Consider the following 20,393-nt stretch of genomic DNA (forward strand, 5'->3'; position numbering starts at 1 on the left):
ATGTAAACTTGTTGAAGACTGTACACCAAAATGGCTGAGCCTGGACTTATAACCAGGCAGTCTGGCTCCAGAGCCCATGGTCCTAACCACTTCACTACATTGTCTTGCAACAAGACAATGTTTAAGTCTGGTTTTTCCTCTCTTGCAATGGAAAGAGACCCTCTCCTCTCTTTTTACCTGTAGAAGTCTCAGCGCTCAGTGGCTTCTCCTCTTCGGGCCACTCTCCACTCTCTGAGCCCTGGAAAGAAAACTCTTCCAGGCTGGAAAGAGACTGTAGCTCCTTTGGGGGGGTTCTGCATGGGGTGCTGTTGGTGCTGATGACAGCTGACACGCGGAGTGGCACAGACACAGCGAAGGGCTTGGAAATGTTCAGGGCCTTGCGCTGGTGACGGGGAGAAGGCTCCATTTGGAAGAGGCTGCTAGTAAAGACAGATCTGCTGGGGCTGTCGTTTGAGGTGTAGAACATACCCAGCATCTTCGGGGCTGTTTGCTCGCTCTCGGGATCTTCGATGGGTCGGAACACCTTTAGCTGCTCAGGCGGGGCCCGGGCCTGAGCGCCCTGCAGCTGGCTTCGGTCTCCACTCACATCAAAGCCGCCCTCCGCCCCTGCCGGCATCCCCTCCTGGCCCCATTCACCCTCCTGCTTGCTGAGGTCACAGGAGCTGCCAGTGCTAGTCGAGTGCATTTTCGCTGCTGGGATGAAAAATCCACCAGTGGTGACGGTTCGACCAAAATTTCCTTTGGTTTCTTTCCCTAGTGGAAAAGCAAACAAACCTGGTCAGCAGCCTGAGTACAGGCATCACTGCAGAGACTTCCAGGAAGGGCCGGCACACAATATTTGAATATTGGACAGACTGAAAAGACACAGCATGCTAATAAGGGTATGTTGTTGTTGTTCAGTCACTGAGTCGTGTCCGACTCTTTTGTGACCCATGGACTGTAGCCCACCAGGCTCCTCTGTCAAAGGGATTTCCCAGGCGAGAATACTGCAGTGGGTTGCCATTTCCTTCCGCTGGGGATCTTCCTGACCCAGGGATGGAACCTGTGTCTCCTGCATTGGCAGGCAGATTCTTTACCACTGAGCCAGCAGGGAAGCTCATCAGTAAGGGTATAGCTATCCTAATAAAGACAGGTACATAACATTTAGTTGACAAGAGGAAACATGTGCACAGAATTCTGTTATGATATCTTGATAGAACCTTCTTCTGTTGCATCACATGTATCATATTCAAACCTATGATTTTTCCAGTAGTCATATACGGATGTAAGAGTTGGATCATAAAGAACACTGAAAGTTGCCGAATAGATGCTTTCTAATTGTGTGCAGGAGAAGACTCTCTTAAGAGTCCCTTGGACTGCAAGGAGATTAAACTAGTCAATTCTAAAGGAAATCAACCCTGAATATTCACTAGAAGGACTGATGCTGAAGCTGAAGTTCCAATACTTTGGCCACCTGATGTGAAGAGTCGACTCACTGGAAAAGGACCCTGATGCTGGGAAAAGTGGAGGGCAGGAGGAGAAGGGGATGACAGAGGATGAGATGGTTGGATGGCATCAACAACTCAATGGACATGAATTTGAGCAAACTGTGGGACAGGGAAGGATAATGGAGGGCAGGGAAGCCTGGCGTGCTGCAGTCCAAGGGGTCGAAAAGAGTCAGACACAACTGAGCAACTGAACAACAACACATGTATCTGAATTAAACCTTGCAGGTAGAGCAGTTTCCAAAAGAAAGATACTGCTGAAATGGCTAAATGGAACAGTCATCCACCAAGCATTAAATGTAGATCATGAAAAAATAAAAAGATGATGGGAGATAACAAAATGATGTTTGCTCAAAATGAAGGTGAAGACAAAAAGGCCAAAATAATAGGAGTCTTATTTCACTTTAAAACTTTAAAACTTATTGTTTTAAGTTTTCTCTGGCAGATGGACCCAGACAGGGGTTGGATTTCCCAGCAAGGAAAGAGATGCTGTGTTCAGCTAGACCTTTCTGCCTTTTGCCAGGCTTCTTCCTGCTGATTCAGAGGCTCAGAAACTAGAAATGTAAATTAACTAAATGTTAGAAATCACAGTTGTGAGGAGTGAGTTCCTGACTGACTTAGAAGTGAAGGCAAAGAAAAGTCTGTATGGGAAATAACGAAGCTGAGGCAACAACAACCGAATTGCCAGGGATCTGGAAAAGAATTCTCACAAAGTGCTACATCTTGGATAACACTGGATTTAAAATTCTTAAAAACACTCTGTGGGAGAAGTGTAATTATCTCCCTGAACACATGAGGAAATGAGAGGTTAGATAACCTCCCCAACGCCCACAGAAGTGGTGACCTAGCTTTTGAAATATTAAAATTCTGCAAAACTAGGCAAGAACTGCCCCCAAGAGGTTTCAGAACCAAGCAAACTGATGAATATAAAGGTGAGAAAATGCTAAAAGGATCATGTCTGCTTAAGAAGACCTCATTGAATATTTTACAAGTTTAGAATTATTTTTTGAAAGTCGTTTCTAAAGATTTTTTGTTTTGTTTCACGCTGCCTCATTTATCAAAGAGCAAAATATCTTGTATTAAAGGGATTGGGGAGTTATGGTTTAAGTATGGGGGAGTTTAAACAGCCTGCTGCTAGGGAAGCCCTGGGTCTCACATGTAGCAATGCTTGCTAGCTACAAAACTGCTTGTTAGCTTGTTAGTTAACAAAAACAGAAGTGAAGGCGACAGCACGTCAGTCTTTTAAGGCTGAAGCTGTAAGAACCAACACGGTGAGGTGCTGCTTTGGTGATGGGTGTCAGCTGGCATGCAACTGTATGCGCATCTATTCCAATAAGCGAGGACCAGCTATGTCCCAGGCTGGTGCCATCGGTGTTTATTAATGAATGAAGGAATGAATCTCCCAAATCAAAATCCTGAATTGACAAGCACAATGAAGCCAATGCCTATGTAAACACCTAAATTCAAAACTCTTCTTTATGCCCCAAGAGGGAGCCACTTCTGCCTTAGTTTTCAGGTGCTGATCTATTATCTGCTTCAGGATTGAATGTAAAGAGGCTGTTGTCTCCAGCTACGGTTGGAGCAAGGCTGGAGAAAGGGGCTATGTGGGCGTCTGAAGTTCAGGGTCAGGGAGGAATCTGGGCCTGGGGGATTGCGTGTGAGCAAAACTGGAGATGAGCAGCTTCTGGGGTTGATGAAGCAAGTCCTGTGTGGGGGCAGCTCTCCTCCAGCTGTAATCCCCAGTTCCCAATCCAGCTGTGAGATCTTACCTTCCACAGGCACTGAGCACAGTGAGTCCATGCTTTTAGCTGGTCGGATGGTAGCCTTTTCCACTAAAGACAAAAGAAAAAAACATCCCTGATGAATGCACTTTCGGAGGAAGTGTTTAGAACAATAGGTCAGGCTGTAAGTACAAAAGAGAAATTTCTTTGGGAAAATTTTTCAAGTATTTATAAATTTCCCCTTTGGAAAACATTACCCATGCCACCTTAGATGTTCTCACTTTCTTTGGGGGACTGACCTTATAAAAATAGGGCAATTATAGATCAAAGGTTTATTAACATTTTACAGATAAAGGTAGATTACAATTTTGTCACAAAGCTTTGAGCCGATGAGGAGTCCTGAACCCAATTTTACTTTACAGAAAAGATTCAAAGATTCGTCCATGGGGTAGAACCCATGGGGCTCCAGGTAATGCCTCCTAGATGATGGGCCAGGCAGCAGGATTCTTGACTGTAGCCACATTGTTCAACAACCAGAAATTTAGTACAACAGGTGAGAGGGGTCAGGGAACTTTCCCCTCTGTCTCTCATGAGTCACCTTTTCTCTGTGGGTCACCCTTCTCCCACAAGCAGCTCTGCTCCTTGAGGTCCACAGTCTGGTTGCTCCCCTAAAGCTCTCACCCACCAACCTCACCCTGGAGCAGATCCCAACCAAACAAACTTTTTTTGAGCACCTGCTATGTGCCTGAAGGATTCTATGCATCTTTGTAAGTCACTTAAGCAGGTTTTCAGAAGAGTGTGAAATTTTATTAGTCCATTTATAGGCATAGGCATTTTCACAAAATCATCTCTTTTCAGGAAGACAAACTGGCTGGAAGGTAGTTCCCTCCAGGTCAAACTTGCTAGGATGGGAGAAAGGGCAATTTAGAAGCTGGCCAGGGCTTCTAAAGTAACTCTTTAGAAGTGGCTTTAAGGTAACTCTGGATCCAGACACATCTGACTTTGAATCCCGATTCTCCACTGTTGGGCTCAGATAAGCAGCTTACCTTTTAGAACTTTCATTTTTTTGGCATGAAAAGGAAGAAAAGTAGAGCTGTTATGAGGATGAAATGAGTAATGCATATAAAGTAGATTGTATTAATCTAGACTCAAGTAAATGCTGAAGAAGTCATTATTGTTTATTGTTGTTGTTGATGTTATTCAAGATAAACCAGGGTTCAGCAACAAAGGAGAACCCAGGAGACGGTTCTAAAAGAAGCACTCAGAGTTGCCGTAGCCCCAGTTGGATCCTAACTCACACTAGTTTAATCCCTCTCTCAAAGTTCCTTTTTTCCTTCTTGCTTCTTTTTTCCACATCCTGCTTCTTTTGAGAGGTTCTGAATTAACCCCTTAGCCTCCCAGGCTCGGAGCTTCTCTGCCTGGGGCCCACTGGGCTCTGGAAGGACTTAGCAATGGTGATGCCAAGACTGCCTTCCACCTCCTTCCTTTCAGAAGTAAGAAGAATTCTCATCCTTGGAAGATCAACTATTCCCACACGTTTACAAAATGACTTCTAAAACTGCCTGGCCATTGGGACTTCCCTGGTGGTCCAGTGGTTAAGAATTCACCATCAAATGTAGGAGACATGGGTTCAATCCCTGGTGGGGGAACTAAGATCCATATGCTGTGGGGCAACGAAGCCTGCTTGCTGCAACAAAAAGCCTATACACTACAACAACCAAGACTCGACACAGCCAAATAAATAAATATTTAGAAACAAACAAAAAATCTTGCCTGGCCAGCCTCCTTTCATTCATGTATTCGTTTTTTCTTTTGGCTACACTATACAGTTTGCATGGTAGCTTCTCTGGTAGCTCAGCTGGTAAAGAATCCGCCTGCGATGTGGGAGACCTGGGTTCGATCTCTGGGTTGGGAAGATCCCCTGGAGGAGGGCATGGCAACCCACTCTAGTATTCTTGTCTGGAGAATCCCATGGACAGAGCCTGGCGGGCTACAGTCCATGGGGTCTCAAAGAGTCAGACACGACTGAGTGATTAAGCACAGCACACATGCAGCTTGCGGGATCTCAGTTCCCTGACCAGCGACTGAACCCCAGCCACGGCAGTGAAAGTGCTGAATCCTAACCACGAGACCCCCAGGAGATCTCCATTCACGGATTCGGAGACAAAATTTTCCCTGGTGACCCTGAGTGTCAGAGAGGACGGACAACAGTTCTAGCTGCAGGGCCATCAGTGTTCAGCTTTCCCTTGGGACCCTCTGTCTGACCATGAAGCTCCCTGTGGCCCTGGTGGACACAGAGGTGAACAGTCTCCAACAATTCCCTGGCTCCTTGTCTGGACAGTGACTAAGCACTCAGGGCTCTGTGGTCTATGACTATAGAGTTGTCCCTCAGTATTTGCAGGGGATTGGTTCCAGGACCTCCACAGGTACCATAATCCACTGGATGCTCAAGAGCCTTATATAAATGGTGAACTACAATCAGCCTTGTCTACCCATACATCCCACATATGCAGATACGAAGGCCTAACTGTAGATATTTATTTATTCATTCAAAGACCTGAATTCCCCTGGGCTTTCAGGCAAGGGCTTTGTTTGTTTGTTTTGTTTACTTATTTCTTTTTGGCTGCACTAGGTCTTTATGGCAGTGTGCAGGCTTCTCATTGCATGGCTTCTCTTGTTGCAGAGCACAGGGTGTAAGCACACGGGCTTAGCTGCTCTCCGGCAAGTGGGATCTTCCCAAACCAGGGATTGAATCCATGCCCCTTTCATTGGCAGGTGGGTTCTTAACCACTGGACCACCAGGAAAGTCTGGCTAACTGTATTTAGATTATTTTTTTCTGCCTGGGACCTTGGCCTCATGGAAATGCACTCACCCATTTTCTTTGGGTCCTTGAGTCCCCTCTTAGATTATCTCTGTGGCTTTATTTCCCTGCTCAAAGGAGTTCACTTTAGAGAGTTCCCTGGAATCTTCCTGTTTGATAATATATTGACACAAATTCCAGTACACGTGTGTCTGGGAAACTCCAGACTTTATGTGTCTCCATTCAGTCAGTACCCAAGTTTTTCGTACCTTTTCAGTCAGCTCAGTTCAGTTGCTCAGTTGTGTCCAACTCTTTTTGACCCCATGGACTGCACCATGCAAGGCTTCCCTGTCCATCGCCAACTCCCAGAGCTTGCTTAAACTCATGTCCATCGAGTTGGTGATGCCATCCAACCATCTCATCCTCTGTCATCCCCTTCTCCTCCTGACTTGAATCTTTCCCAGCATCAGGGTCTTTTCCAGTGAGTCAGTTCTTCACATTAGGTAGCCAAAGTATTGGAGTTTCAGCTTCAGCATCAGTCGTTCCAATGAATATTCAGGACTGATTTCCTTTAGGATGGACTGGTTGGATCTCCTTGCACTCCAAGGGACTCTCAAAGAGTCACCACAGTTCAAAAGCATCAATTCTTTAGTGCTCAGCTTTCTTTATAGTCCGGCTCTCACATCCATACGTGACTACTGGAAAAACCATAGCTTTGACTAGACAGACCTTTGTTGGCAAAGTAATGTCTCTGCTTTTAAATATGCTGTCTAGGTTGGTCATAGCTTTTCTTCCAAGGAGCAACTGTCTTTTAATTTCATGGCTGCAGTTACCGTCTGCAGTGATTTTGGAGCCCAAAAAAATAAAGTCTGTCACTGTTTCCATTGTTTCCCCATCTATTTGCCATGAAGTGATGGGACCAGATGCCATGATCTTCGTTTTTTGAATGTTGAGTTTTAAGCCAGCTTTTTCACTTTCCTCTTTCACTTTCATCAAGAGACTCTCTAGTTCCTCCTCAGTTTCTGCCATAGGGTGGTGTCATCTGGATATCTGAGGTTATTGCTATTTCTCCCGGCAATCTTGATTTCAGTTTGTGCTTCATTCAGCCCGGCATTTCACATAATGTACTCTGCATATAAGTTAAATAAGTAGGGTGACAATATACAGCCTTGACATACTCCTTTCCCAATTTGGAACCACTCTGTTGTTCCATGTCCATTTCTTACTGTTGCTTCTTGACCTGCATACAGATTTCTCAGGAGGCAGGTCAGGTGGTCTGGTATTTCCATCTCTTTAAGAATTTTCCACAGTATGTTGTGATCCACATTGTCAAAGGCTTTGGCATAGTCAATAAAGCAGAAGTACATGGAACTCTCTTGCTTTTTCTATGATCCAAAGCATGTGGGCAGTTTGATCTCTGGTTCCTCTGCCTTTTCTAAATCCAGCTTGTACATCTGGAAGTTCACCGTTCACATACTGTTGAAGCCTGGCTTGGAGAATTTTGTATATTACTTTGCTAGTGTGTGAGATGAGTGCAATTGTGTGGTAGTTTGAACTTTCTTTGGCATTGGCCTTCTTTGGGATTGGAATGAAAACTGACCTTTTCCAGTCCTGTGGCCACTGCTGAGTTTTCCAAATTTGCTGGCATATTGAGTGCAGCACGTTCACAGCATCATCTTTTAGGATTTGAAATAGCTCAACTGGAATTCCATCACTTCTACTAGCTTTGTTCATAGTGATGCTTCCTAAGGCCCACTTGACTTCACGTTCCAGGATGTCTGGCTCTAGGTAAGTGATTACACCATCATGGTTATTTGGGTCATGACGATCTTTTTGTATAGTTCTTCTGTGTAGTCTTGCCACCTCTTCTTAATATTTTCTGCTTCTGTTAGGCCCATACCATTTATGTCCTTTATTGTGCCCATCTTTGAATGAAAATTCCCTTGGAATCTCTAATTTTCTTGAAGAGATCTCTAGTCTTTTTCATTCTATTGTTTTCCTCTATTTCTTTGCATTGATCACTGAGGAAGGCTTTCTTATCTCTCCATGCTATTCTTTGGAACTCTGATTCAGATGAGTGTATCTTTCCTTTTCTCCTTTGCCTTTAGCTTCTCTTCTTTTCTCAGCTATTTGTAAGGCCTCATCAGACAACCATTTTGCCTTTTTGCATTTCTTTTCCTTGGGGATGGTCTTGATCCCTGCCTCCTGTATAATGTCATGAACCTCTGTCCATAATTTTTCAGGCACTCTATCAGATCTAATCCCTTGAATCTATTTGTCACTTCCACTGTATAAACATAAGGGATTTGCTGTATGTAGGTCATACCTGAATGGTGTAGTGGTTTTCCCTACTTTCTTCAATTTAAGTCTGAATTTTACAGTAAGGAGTTCATGATCTGAGCCACAATCAGCTCCTGGTCTTTTCACTGGCTGTATAGAACTTCTCCATCTTTGGGTGCAAAGAATATCATCAATCTGATTTTGGTGTTGACCATCTAGTGATGCCCCTGTGTAGAGTCTTCTCTTGTGTTGTTGGAAGAGGGTGTTTGCTATGACCAGTGCGTTCTCTTGGCAAAACTCTGTTAGCCTTTTCCCTGCTTCATTTTGTGCTCCAAGGCCAAAGTTGCCTGTTACTCCAGGTATCTCTTGACTTCCTACTTTTGCATTCCAGTCCCCTCTGATGAAAAGGACATCTTTTTTGGGTGTTAGTTCTAGAAGGTCTTGTAGGTCTTCATAGAACTGTTCAACTTCAGCTTCTTCAGCATTACTGGTTGGGGCATAGACTTGGATTACTGTGATACTGAATGGCTTGCCTTGGAAACAAACAGAGACCATTCTGTTGTTTTTGAGATTGCACCCAGGTACTGCATTTCGGGCTCTTCTGTTGACTATGAGGGCTACTCCATTTCTTCTAAGGGATTCTTGCCCACAGTAGTAGATATAATCATCAGCTGAATTAAATTCACCCATTCCAGTCCATTTTAGTTCACTCTTGCCATCTCCTGTTTGACCACTTCTAATTTACCTTGGTTCATGGACCTAACATTCCAGGTTCCTATGCAGTATTTCTCTTTAGTATCTCCTATTTCTGTTCCATTTTCTAAACATGGTTAAACATCCCTTCACCTGCACCCCCCACAAAAAACTCCAGTACTATAAACATGGTGAATGAACTTTTAAAATGTTTTTAATTATGAAACTTGAAAAAAAAGATTTAAAAAATTATTTAAATATGTTAATCCACTGATTTCCTTTTTTCACAAGTATATGTCAACAAATAATCAGGCTATTACAGGGTTATGACACCCCCTATCCACCGCCCACCCAGTTTTTAATTTTTAGGGTTTCAACAACACTCTTCTGGTGAAACATGGCCACTCAGGCAATAGTCAAGGTCACAGAGAGCTACTTATATTGACACTGATGGTTCTTTAATTTCACCTCTGCACCCCATCAAAAGCCAGCCAGTTTGACGAACTATTTCTGGCTAGCTTGTTCATGAGGTAGCAGTGGTTTTCAACTCTGGCTGTATATCAGAATCTCCTGGGGAGCCTGTAAAAAGTTACCAATACTCTGACTTTATCACAGTCCTCCTGATACAGAGCTGCTGTGGGTGTGAACCACATCCTGTGGGTGATTCTGAGGTGCAGCTGAGCTGAGAAGCCAGCCAGGGACATCCTGTACATTCTATGAATTTACCACTGTTTGATCCATCACCTGGAGCTTCTTCCTTTTGAAAACCACATGGGGGTGGAACTCCTCCTAAGTCAAGATCAAAGCAAATCATTTATTCTATTTTTATTCAATTGTTTTGTTCTTTTAACTTTTTGGTACTTGGTGAACCTCTTACATTGTGGCACTAATTCTGTAACTGAAGTTCTCGCTGATGTGCTTCAGCAAATCTATTATTAGATCAGGAGTTTCTTGCCAGGTACACCCCTTAAATTCTCCTTTGAGAATCCTAACTTCTAACTTGTATCGGGCCTTCCATACCTATGGCGACCTGTCCTCTTCACCTGGTTATCTTGCCATTTTGTAAAAGACATTTTCCCCCATAAAATGGATATTACAGATGCCTATCCAGAATCCATTTCCCTTCCCCTTCTCACAGAGCCCTGTCCAGCTGGGTTTACCTCATTCCTCACCCAATGGGTGTAATGCCATTCCTCATGCCAGTGATTGGTTCAGGAATCCAGTCCTAAGCTGGTCAGCCATAAGGATCCTGGCCATAAGGATCGACCCATGTGACTAAGTGAAGGCTACTATTGTGGGGTGGGGGGTGGCGAGGGTGACAGACACTTAATGCGGAGGTTTTGGGAAAGAAGGGTCCCTGCACCAAGAAGCAAGCTACCAGAAATGATGTTCTTTCTCCTTCTGGTCATAATGATAGTCAAAGGTAAAACCTAGAACTATTAATACTATACCCACTTTGTTGCTGTCAAGGGAGCCAGTGTGAGGATAAAGCTGACCCTCATAGGAGGGCATAGCTGAGGAAAACATGGAGAAATGGAAACACAGTCATTAGACTAAATGGTCCCTGAAGCTTTCCCTACATCTGGGTGTCCCAATAAGTTACCTCCTTGCATAAGCCAATAGAGTTGGATTTCCCCTTCTTGCAGCTGAAACCGAGCTTCCCAGGTAGTGCAGTGGTAAAGAATCTACCTGCCAATGCAGGAGACACAGATGTGGGTTCAATCCCTGGTTCGGGAAGACCCCCTGAAGTAGGAAATGGCAATTTGCTCCAGTATTCTTGCCTGGAAAATTCCATGGACAGACGAGCCTGGCGGGCTACAGTCCATGGGGTCACAAGGAGTCGGACACAACTGAGCACACACACACAGCCTAAACCACTATACCCACTATACCTGGTGAAATCCCTCATTACTCCAATAGGACAACATGATGACTTCTAACATCTATGCTTTATGATCCTTGGCATACAATTATAACCAGTGTTGAGGAAGGTTCTTAAACATATTCTCTAAATTTCCTCTACAGATATTAGTTTTTTTCCCCAAAAATCTTTGTTGTTAAGAATTTCAAACATTCAGAACCGTTGAAGACCTCTAAACCTACCATCTAGGTTCACATTTTGCCATGTTTGTTTCATCTATTTCTAATCAATTTATCTACCTACATACTTATATTTTGAAGAATCATTTAAAAGTGAGTTTCAGTATTTTGACACTTCATCTTTAAATACTTAATTTCAGCATATGTCTCTTAAGCACCAGCAAACTTTAAAAATTTACTATTTTTACTATCATCTAAAATCTAGCCTATTTGTCCTCAAAATTATCTTTTGTAGCCCTTTAAAAAATTTTTTAAAATTGATTTTTGGCTGCACTGGGTCTTCCTTGCTGTTTGTGGATTTTCTCTAGTTTTGGCAAGCAGGGGCCACTCTTCATTGCAGTGTGGAGGCCTCTCACTATGTGGCTTCCCTGGTTGCCGAGCATGTGCTCCAAAGCGTGGGCTTTAGGAGTTGTGGCACACAGGCTTAGTTGCTCTGCAGCATGTGGGATCTTCCTGGACCAGGGATTGAACTCATGTTCCCTGCATTGGCAGGTGGATTCTTAACCACTGGACAACCCGGGAAGCCCTGTAGTGCTTTTTATTTTTTCAAACTAAGATTCACTCAAGGTTTGCTCATTGCATTTGTATGTTTACCTTTTACTACTTGTTTTCATAACTATTGCTCTCATTTTAAAAAGAAATCATGCTTTCAGTCTATAATACTAAATGCCACTGTGGCAAATTTCTTTGGCCTTCCCTTTCTGATATAATATTCAGCTTGATTGATTATATTCCCCATTTTATAGTGGTTCCCTTGGTTCCCTCCTGCATCAGTTCTACTTACTGCTGAGATATAATTCCCACAGGGCAGCATCCTTATTTAAATGTCAGATCTTCCTTACAGTAAAGTTCATTAATAAATATAGAAAGAATGATGGAAATGGAAAATTACCATATGGTAAATACCACAGTTATAACTGTTATAGGCAAGAACCACTGAAGGATATTAAAACTCATGGATGAAAGTATGATGAGGAAAAGGATATTTGCATGGTCTGAAAGTATCTCCCACAAGACACTTATTAATTGCAAAGGAAAAAAATAGTAACTTCACAGGAACAAACCTTGTAGACAGCATTTTAACCAAGTGATCAAAGTTGACATCACCAACAATAAAACACTGACCTCTCATGTGCTCTCTGAAATGATGACTGTGACAGGCACAGAATTTGTAACCTCAATCTAACCATGAGAAAACATCAGACAATCCCAAACTGAGGTATATTCTACAAAATATATGGCCAAAACTCTTCCAAAGTGTCAAAAGTCAGAAAGACGGAGGAGCTGCCTAGGTTGGAAGATTAAGGAGGCATGACATCTAAATGCAATGTGGGTTCCTGGACTAGATCCTGGCCCCGTGGGGCCTGGACATTAGTAGGACAAAGGGCCAAATACAAATAACATCTGTAAATTATTTAATAGTATTACATTGATAGTAACATTATGGTTTTGATCACTGTATTACAGTTATTTAATACATTAGCTTTTGGGGAAGCTGCATGAAGGGTATATGGATTCTCTGTGTACTATTTTTGAAAACTTTTTGTAAATCCAAAGTTATTTTTTAAAAAGAAGGACTTCCAAGGTGGTCCAGTGGTTGGGAATCCACCTGTCAAGGCAGGGGACATGGGTTCCATCCCTGCTCTGGGAAGAGCCCACATGCCTCAAAGCACCGAGGCCCGTGCGCCACAACTACTGAGCTTGTGCTCCAAAGCCCACGTGCCACGACTCCTGAAGCCCGGACACCTAGAGCTAGAGCTCCGCAACAAGAGCAGCCACTGCAATGAAAAGCCAGCGCACCGCAGCGAAGAGCAGCACCTGCTCACTGCAACAGAGAAAAGCCCATGGGGCAGAGAAGACCCAGTGCAGCCAAAATAAACAAAGAAACTTAATAAAAACCAAACACGGCTCTTCAGTTAATTTATAAGTTTCTCTTCTAGGATTAGCGAGCCTGACCTAATCAAACCAAAGACTTAAGAAACAGAAACATATATATCTATATCTCTCTTATAAACATAAACATTGTTGATTCTTACCTGAGAGCCTCTGTCCTCTCACAAATACACTCCCGTTTCTACTCAGCTTTGATTTGGAGTCTGATCCAGAACGTCCCAGGTTAAATATTGATTTCCACTTCTTGGATTTACTGGAGAGCTTTCTTCTAAAAGAGCCAAGCCACAGGGGGTAAGTCGGATAACTAGCCATTTCAATGGGACTCTGAACTATAGAAGGAATATCCCAAACATGTTCTTCATTATGAATGACTCTGACATGGTAAGAAATTCTTCTAAAAAACCCAAGTTAAGCCTGACTCTCACCCTGTCCAAGGATGCCTTTGATGACCAAGCCAGGTTTTCATGAGTCAGAGTGAAGGACCACATTTTTCAGACGTGCTCTTAAAAGCAGGAAAGTGAAAGTGGCTTAATTGTATTCGACTCTTAGTGACCCCATGGATTGTAGCCCACCAGGCTCCTCACTCCAGGGAATTCTCCAGGCCAGATACTGGAGTGGGTTGCCATTTCCTCCTCCAGGGGATCTGACCCAGGGACTGAACCCAGGTCTCCCACATGGAAGGCAGATTCTTTACCATTTAAGCCACGAGGGAAGCCCATTAAAAGCAGGCGTTGGGGGCAAACAGAGGCAGGCGTCCGTGGGAGACTCAGAGGTCACAAGCAACCACAGTTCTGTGAATTCTGGTAGAAATTCTGATGAGCACTTTCCTCCTGGGTTTTCAAAGATATCTATTTCTTACAGGAGTAAACACTAAAGACCAGAGTCCTCAGTCCTTTTAAGCTCCCTGCACTGCAGCCACACTTCTGGGACATACACAGGTGAGGAGAAGGTTAGAGAAGACTTCAGTGGGCTGGACAGGGGGTGGATGAGAAAGCAACTTGAAAGAGAGCCTGGCCTGGGAGAGTTGCAGACTGCTGGGTGTGGTCAGTGGTCACTGCAGAGAAATGCAGAAGGTGGTCACTGTGTCTCTGGCTTTGTCTCTCATTTCCCTGATGAAGCAAGGATAGTTGAGTGCTAGACTTAAATTGAAGAAAATGGGGAAAACCACTAGACCATTCAGGTATGACCTAAAGCAAATCCCTTACGATTATACAGTGGAAGTGAGAAATAGATTCGAGGGATAAGACCTGATAGACAGTTCAGTTCAGTTGCTCAGTCATGTCCGACTCTTTGCAACCCTAGGAACTACAGCATACCAGGCCTCCCTGTCCATCACCAACTCCTGGAGTCCACCCAAACCCATGTCCATTGAATCGTTGATACCATCCAAGCATCTCATCCTCTGTCATCCCCTTTTCCTCCTGCCCTCAATCAATCCCAGCAGCAGGGTCTTTTCAAATGAGTCAGTTCTTTGCATCAGGTGACCAAAGTATTGGAGTTTCAGCTTCAACACAAGTCCTTCCAATGAACATCCAGGACTTATCTCCTTTAGGATGGACTGGTTGGATCTCCTTGTGGGCCAAGGGACTCTCAAGAGTCTTCTCCAACACCACAGTTCAAAAGCATCAATTCTTCAGTGTTGAGCTTTCTTTATACTCCAACTCTCACATCCATACATGACCACTGGAAAAACCATAGCCTAGACTAGATGGACCTTTCTTGACAAAGTAATGTCTCTGCTTTTTAATATAGACAGCTTTTTAATATGCTGTCTAGGTTGGTCATAACTTTTCTCCCAAGGAGCAAGTGTCTTTTAATTTCATGGCTGCAGTCACTATCATGCAGTGATTTTGGAGCCCCCCAAAATAAAGTCAGCCACTGTTTCCACTGTTTCCTCATCTATTTGCCATGAAGTGATGGGACCGGATGCCATGATCTTAGTTTTCTGAACATTGAGCTTTAAGCCAAATTTTTCACCCTCCTCTTTCACTTTCATCAAGAGGCTCTTTAGTTCTCCTTCACTTTCTGCCTTAAGGGTAGTGTCATCTGCATATCTGAGGTGATTGATATTTCTCCCAGCAATCTTGATTCCAGCTTGTGCTTCCTCCAGCCCAGCTTTTCTCATGATGTACTCTGCATATAAGTTAAATAAGCAGGGTGACAATATACAGCCTTGACATACTCCTTTTCCTATTTGGAACCAGTCTGTTGTTCAACGTCCAGTTCTAAATGTTGCTTCCTGACCTGCATACAGGTTCCTCAAGAGGCGGTCAGGTGGTCTGGTATTCCCATCTCTTTCAGAATTTTCCACAGTTTATTGTGATCCACACAGTCAAAGGCTTTGGCATAGTCAATAAAGCAGTAATAGATGGTTTTCTGGAACTCTCTTGCTTTTTCGATGATCCACTGGATGTTGGCAATTTGATCTCTGATTCCTCTGCCTTTTCTAAAACCAGCTTGAACATCTGGAAGTTCTCGGTTCACGTATTGCTGAAGCCTGGCTTGGAGAATTTTGAGCATTACTTCACTAGTGTGTGAGATGAGTGCAGTTGTGCGGTAGTTTGAGCATTCTTTGGCATTACCTTTCTTTGGGATTGGAATGAAAACTCACCTTTTCCAGTCCTGTGGCCACTGCTGAGTTTTCCAAATTTGCTGGCATATTGAGTGCAGCACTTTCACAGCATCATCTTTTAGGATTTGAAATAGCTCAACTGGAATTCCATCACTTCTACTAGCTTTGTTCATAGTGATGCTTCCTAAGGCCCACCTGACTTCACAGTCCAGGATGTCTGGCTCTAGGTGAGGCATCACACCATCATGATTATCTGGGTTATGAAGATCTTTTTGTATAGTTCTTCTGTGTGTTCTTGCCATCACTTCTTAATATCTTCTACTTCTGTTAGGTCCATACCATTTCTGTCCTTTATTGTGCCCATCTTTGCATGAAATGTTTCCTTGGTGTCTCTAATTTTCTTGAAGAGATCTCTAGTCTTTCCCATCCTATTGTTTTCCTCTATTTCTTTGCATTGATCACTGAGGAAGGCTTTCTTATCTCTCCTTCCTATTCTTTGGAACTCTGCATTCAAATGAGTATATCTTTCCTTTTCTCCTTTGCCTTTTGCTTCTTTTCTTTACACAGCTATTTGTAAGGCCTCCTGAGACAACCATTTTGCCTTTTTGCATTTCTTTTTCTTGGGGATGGTCTTCATCCCTGCCTTCCAAACAATGTCGCAAACCTCTGTCCATAATTCTTCAGGCATTCTGTCTTATTGCCAAATTCAGACTTAAATTGAAGAAAGTGGGGAAAACCACTAGACATTCAGCTATGACCTAAATCAAATCCCTTATGACATAAATCAAATCCTTACACTGGAAGTGAGAAATAGATTTAAGGGACTAGATCTGATAGACAGAGTGCCTGATGAACTATGGACGGAGGTTCTTGACATTGTACAGGAAACAGGAATTAAGACCATCCCCAAGAAAAAGAAATGCAAAAAAGCAAAATGGCTGTCTGAGGAGGTCTTACAAATAGCTGTGAAAAGAAGAGACGCAAAAGGCAAAGGAGAAAAGGAAAGATATACCCATTTGAATGCAGAGTTCCAAAGAATAGGAAGGAGAGATAAGAAAGCCTTCCTCAGTGATCAATGCAAAGAAATAGAGGAAAACAATAGGATGGGAAAAACTAGAGTTCTCTTCAAGAAAATTAGGGATTCCAAGGGAAATTTTCATGCAAAGATGGGCACAATAAAGGACAGAAATGGTATGGACCTAACAGAAGTAGAAGATATTAAGAAGTGATGGCAAGAACACACAGAAGAACTATACAAAAAGATCTTCATAACCCAGATAATCATGATGGTGTGATGCCTCACCTAGAGCCAGACATCCTGGACTGTGAAGTCAGGTGGGCCTTAGGAAGCATCACTATGAACAAAGCTAGTAGAAGTGATGGAATTCCAGTTGAGCTATTTCAAATCCTAAAAGATGATGCTGTGAAAGTGCTGCACTCAATATGCCAGCAAATTTGGAAAACTCAGCAGTGGCCACAGGACTGGAAAAGGTGAGTTTTCATTCCAATCCCAAAGAAAGGTAATGCCAAAGAATGCTCAAACTACCGCACAACTGCACTCATCTCACACACTAGTGAAGTAATGCTCAAAATTCTCCAAGCCAGGCTTCAGCAATACGTGAACCGAGAACTTCCAGATGTTCAAGCTGGTTTTAGAAAAGGCAGAGGAATCAGAGATCAAATTGCCAACATCCAGTGGATCATCGAAAAAGCAAGAGAGTTCCAGAAAACCATCTATTACTGCTTTATTGACTATGCCAAAGCCTTTGACTGTGTGGATCACAATAAACTGTGGAAAATTCTGAAAGAGATGGGAATACCAGACCACCTGACCGCCTCTTGAGGAACCTGTATGCAGGTCAGGAAGCAACATTTAGAACTGGACGTTGAACAACAGACTGGTTCCAAATAGGAAAAGGAGTACGTCAAGGCTGTATATTGTCACCCTGCTTATTTAACTTATATGCAGAGTACATCATGAGAAAAGCTGGGCTGGAGGAAGCACAAGCTGGAATCAAGATTGCTGGGAGAAATATCAATCACCTCAGATATGCAGATGACACTACCCTTAAGGCAGAAAGTGAAGGAGAACTAAAGAGCCTCTTGATGAAAGTGAAAGAGGAGGGTGAAAAATTTGGCTTAAAGCTCAATGTTCAGAAAACTAAGATCATGGCATCCGGTCCCATCACTTCATGGCAAATAGATGAGGAAACAGTGGAAACAGTGGCTGACTTTATTTTGGGGGGCTCCAAAATCACTGCATGATAGTGACTGCAGCCATGAAATTAAAAGACACTTGCTCCTTGGGAGAAAAGTTATGACCAACCTAGACAGCATATTAAAAAGCTGTCTATATTAAAAAGCAGAGACATTACTTTGTCACACAAAGTACAGCCTTGACATACCCCTTTCCTGATTTGGAACCAGTCTGTTTTCCCAAGATTGGTTCTAGCTGTTGCTTCCCGACCTGTGTAGATATTTCCCAGGAGGTAGGTCAGGTGGTCTGTTTTTCCCATCTCTTGAAGAATTTTCCACAGTTGTGATCCATTTAATGTCTGCATTAAAAGCAGAGGTATTACTTTGCCAACAAAAGTCCATCTAGTCAAAGCTATGGTTTTTCCAGTAGTCATGTATGGATGTGAGAGTTGGCCTATAAAGAAAGCTGAGCGTCAAAGAATTGATGCTTTTGAACTGTGGTGCTGGAGAAGACTCTTGAGAGTCCCTTGGACAGCAAGGAGATCCAACCAGTCCATACTAAAGAAAATCAGTCCTGAATTTTCATTGGAAGGACTGATGCTGAAGCTGAAACTCCAATACTTTGGCCAACTGATGTGAAGAACTGACTCATTGGAAAAGACCCTGATGGTGAGAAACATTGAAGGTAGGAAGAGAAGGGAACGACAGAGGATGAGATGGTTGGATGGCATCACTGACTACTCAATGGACATGAGTTTGAGTAAATTCTGGGTATTGGTGATGGACAGGGAGGCCTGGCGTGCTGCAGTCCATGGGGTCACAAAGGGTCAGACACGACTGAGCGATTGAACTGAACTGAACTCAGATGGGGCCCAGGGAACCTGGTGCCACCAGAGGTCACCACAGAGGCCTTGCCGGGCTCTGGCTGGCCTAGCCATTATATTTCATAAAGTCCTGGGATGAAACCCTGCAAACTGTAGGCTCCACAGAGGACCTCTTCTCCACAGGGTCTCATAGAACACATGCTTCTACCATCAGAGATAGACCTGCAGTGCTTCATGGTTTCTCTCAGATCTAGCCTAATGTTGACAACTTGGCCTTGGGGTAGATTTTACAGTATCGCCTATTCCTTGAGGTATGGTGCACCCCAGGTGTGGTTGACAGCGCAGAGTAGGTATACTCGATTGTCCTTCAGAGGTATCCTTCTTCCTGATCCCTGGATGAAAGTCTCATCCTCCAGGGATTTGGGGGAGGGGCAGTGCCATCCGTGCCTTCCAGGAAATGGAGGATTTCCTGCTGAGATCCTGTCAACCTTCCCAGGCACCCAGCACGCTCTCCCTCCCCAGAGGGAAACAGCCGTGCCATCATGTGGAGGACACTGGCAAGAGGTCTGAGGGGTCTGCTTTTACACCTCCTTTCACTGAGCAAACAGCAAGGACGATACTCTTCAAGGGAAAGATTGCCTTTCGGCTCCTCCACTTACTGTCTCCCTAGACTTTAGGACTCCTGCTTCCATAACTGAGGAATGTGTGGAGACCAGGGTTACAACAGAAGAAATGAAAAGGAGAAATGAGGAAAGACATGAGTGAAAATCGTGTGTGTTTTGTTTTTGGAGGGAAGGGGCTCTGATAGGTAAAAAAGGAGGAACAGAAGCCAGGATGCACGTCCTCAAGTGCCGTGTCCTCAGAGTTTTCAGTCCAGAGTGGTGCTTTGTCAACTTGTCTTCCGTCCACCTCCACGCCTTTTATGATGTGCCGTGAAGGTGAAGGGTGGGAGGAGGCAGCCAAATTTTTCCATTTAGCAACCTTCCTTTTGAAAACATCAAGGCTATTTTGTCTAAGCTAGGAAATAAGGGATTTTAGTTATGATTCTTGACATCTATGAGCCATATCCCCACCACAGTACTAGGGATCTCTGGTGGGAGATCAAGGTCTCAAAGACTTTGGGGCAGTGAGGGAATGCACCAGTCGCTGGTGGATGTCGTGGCATCAGCTCCCATCTCTTCTGGAAGGCTTCCTTACCCCCCAAACTAGACCACAACCCCAGCCCATGCTGCCATTATAGCCCTGAGACTCTACCGCTTCCTCCTCTATCCCCCGCCACCCAAACATCTCCCAGAATTTGAAAGGAGGCCACTTACTTGTTGTCTGGTAACTCAAGGACAGTGTGGAAGAGGGTGCCCATGGGGGGAACAATCTCAGGCAGGCTATTCTCTCTTCTTTCCTTCCTGGCAGGATGATTAGTAGCCAGGCTCCGGGCCTGAGCTTCCTCCAGACTCACCAACTTCATGGGCAGGGAGAGGGCGGGCAGGGTCAGGCTCTTCATGATCGGCCGGTTTTCTGTAAAGAGAAGAGAAGAGCTTGTAGACCTTCTGGGAGTGGACCTGTTCACCAGTTCCAGCCAGATGCCCACAGCCACAGCTCGCCCATTCCTAACCTCCTAGCAGGGGCTTCTCTTGGGCATGGTGGAGTCTGTGGCAAAGACTACACATAGGAATGTGATAGCAATCCTGGCCAGCCCAGCCAGAGGGCACACAGAGGCTTCAGAAGGTGACCTGCATTCCTGTACTTTTCAGAGGCAGACTGTTCATTCACAAAACAACATATTGAACACTTACTATGGGCCAGAGTAACAACTGAGGGTATTTGCCCCT

General features: G+C 43.9%; 1 protein-coding gene across 1 annotated transcript in view; it reads right to left on the reverse strand.

Moving 5' to 3' along the window:
* The window catches only part of ARHGAP31 (Rho GTPase activating protein 31), a 121,435-nt gene that overhangs the window by 15,864 nt on the left and 85,178 nt on the right, over positions 1–20,393 (reverse strand). The window contains exons 7-10 of the mRNA XM_061167102.1: positions 19,881–20,079; positions 13,116–13,240; positions 3,254–3,316; positions 178–753 (exon numbers count right to left, since the gene is read on the reverse strand). Of these exons, the coding sequence (XP_061023085.1) occupies positions 178–753; positions 3,254–3,316; positions 13,116–13,240; positions 19,881–20,079 (963 nt within the window). The remainder of the gene's footprint in view (positions 1–177; positions 754–3,253; positions 3,317–13,115; positions 13,241–19,880; positions 20,080–20,393) is intronic.

The sequence above is a fragment of the Dama dama genome, chromosome 19 (genome assembly GCF_033118175.1).
Source record: "Dama dama isolate Ldn47 chromosome 19, ASM3311817v1, whole genome shotgun sequence".
Classification (NCBI taxonomy): domain Eukaryota; kingdom Metazoa; phylum Chordata; class Mammalia; order Artiodactyla; family Cervidae; genus Dama; species Dama dama.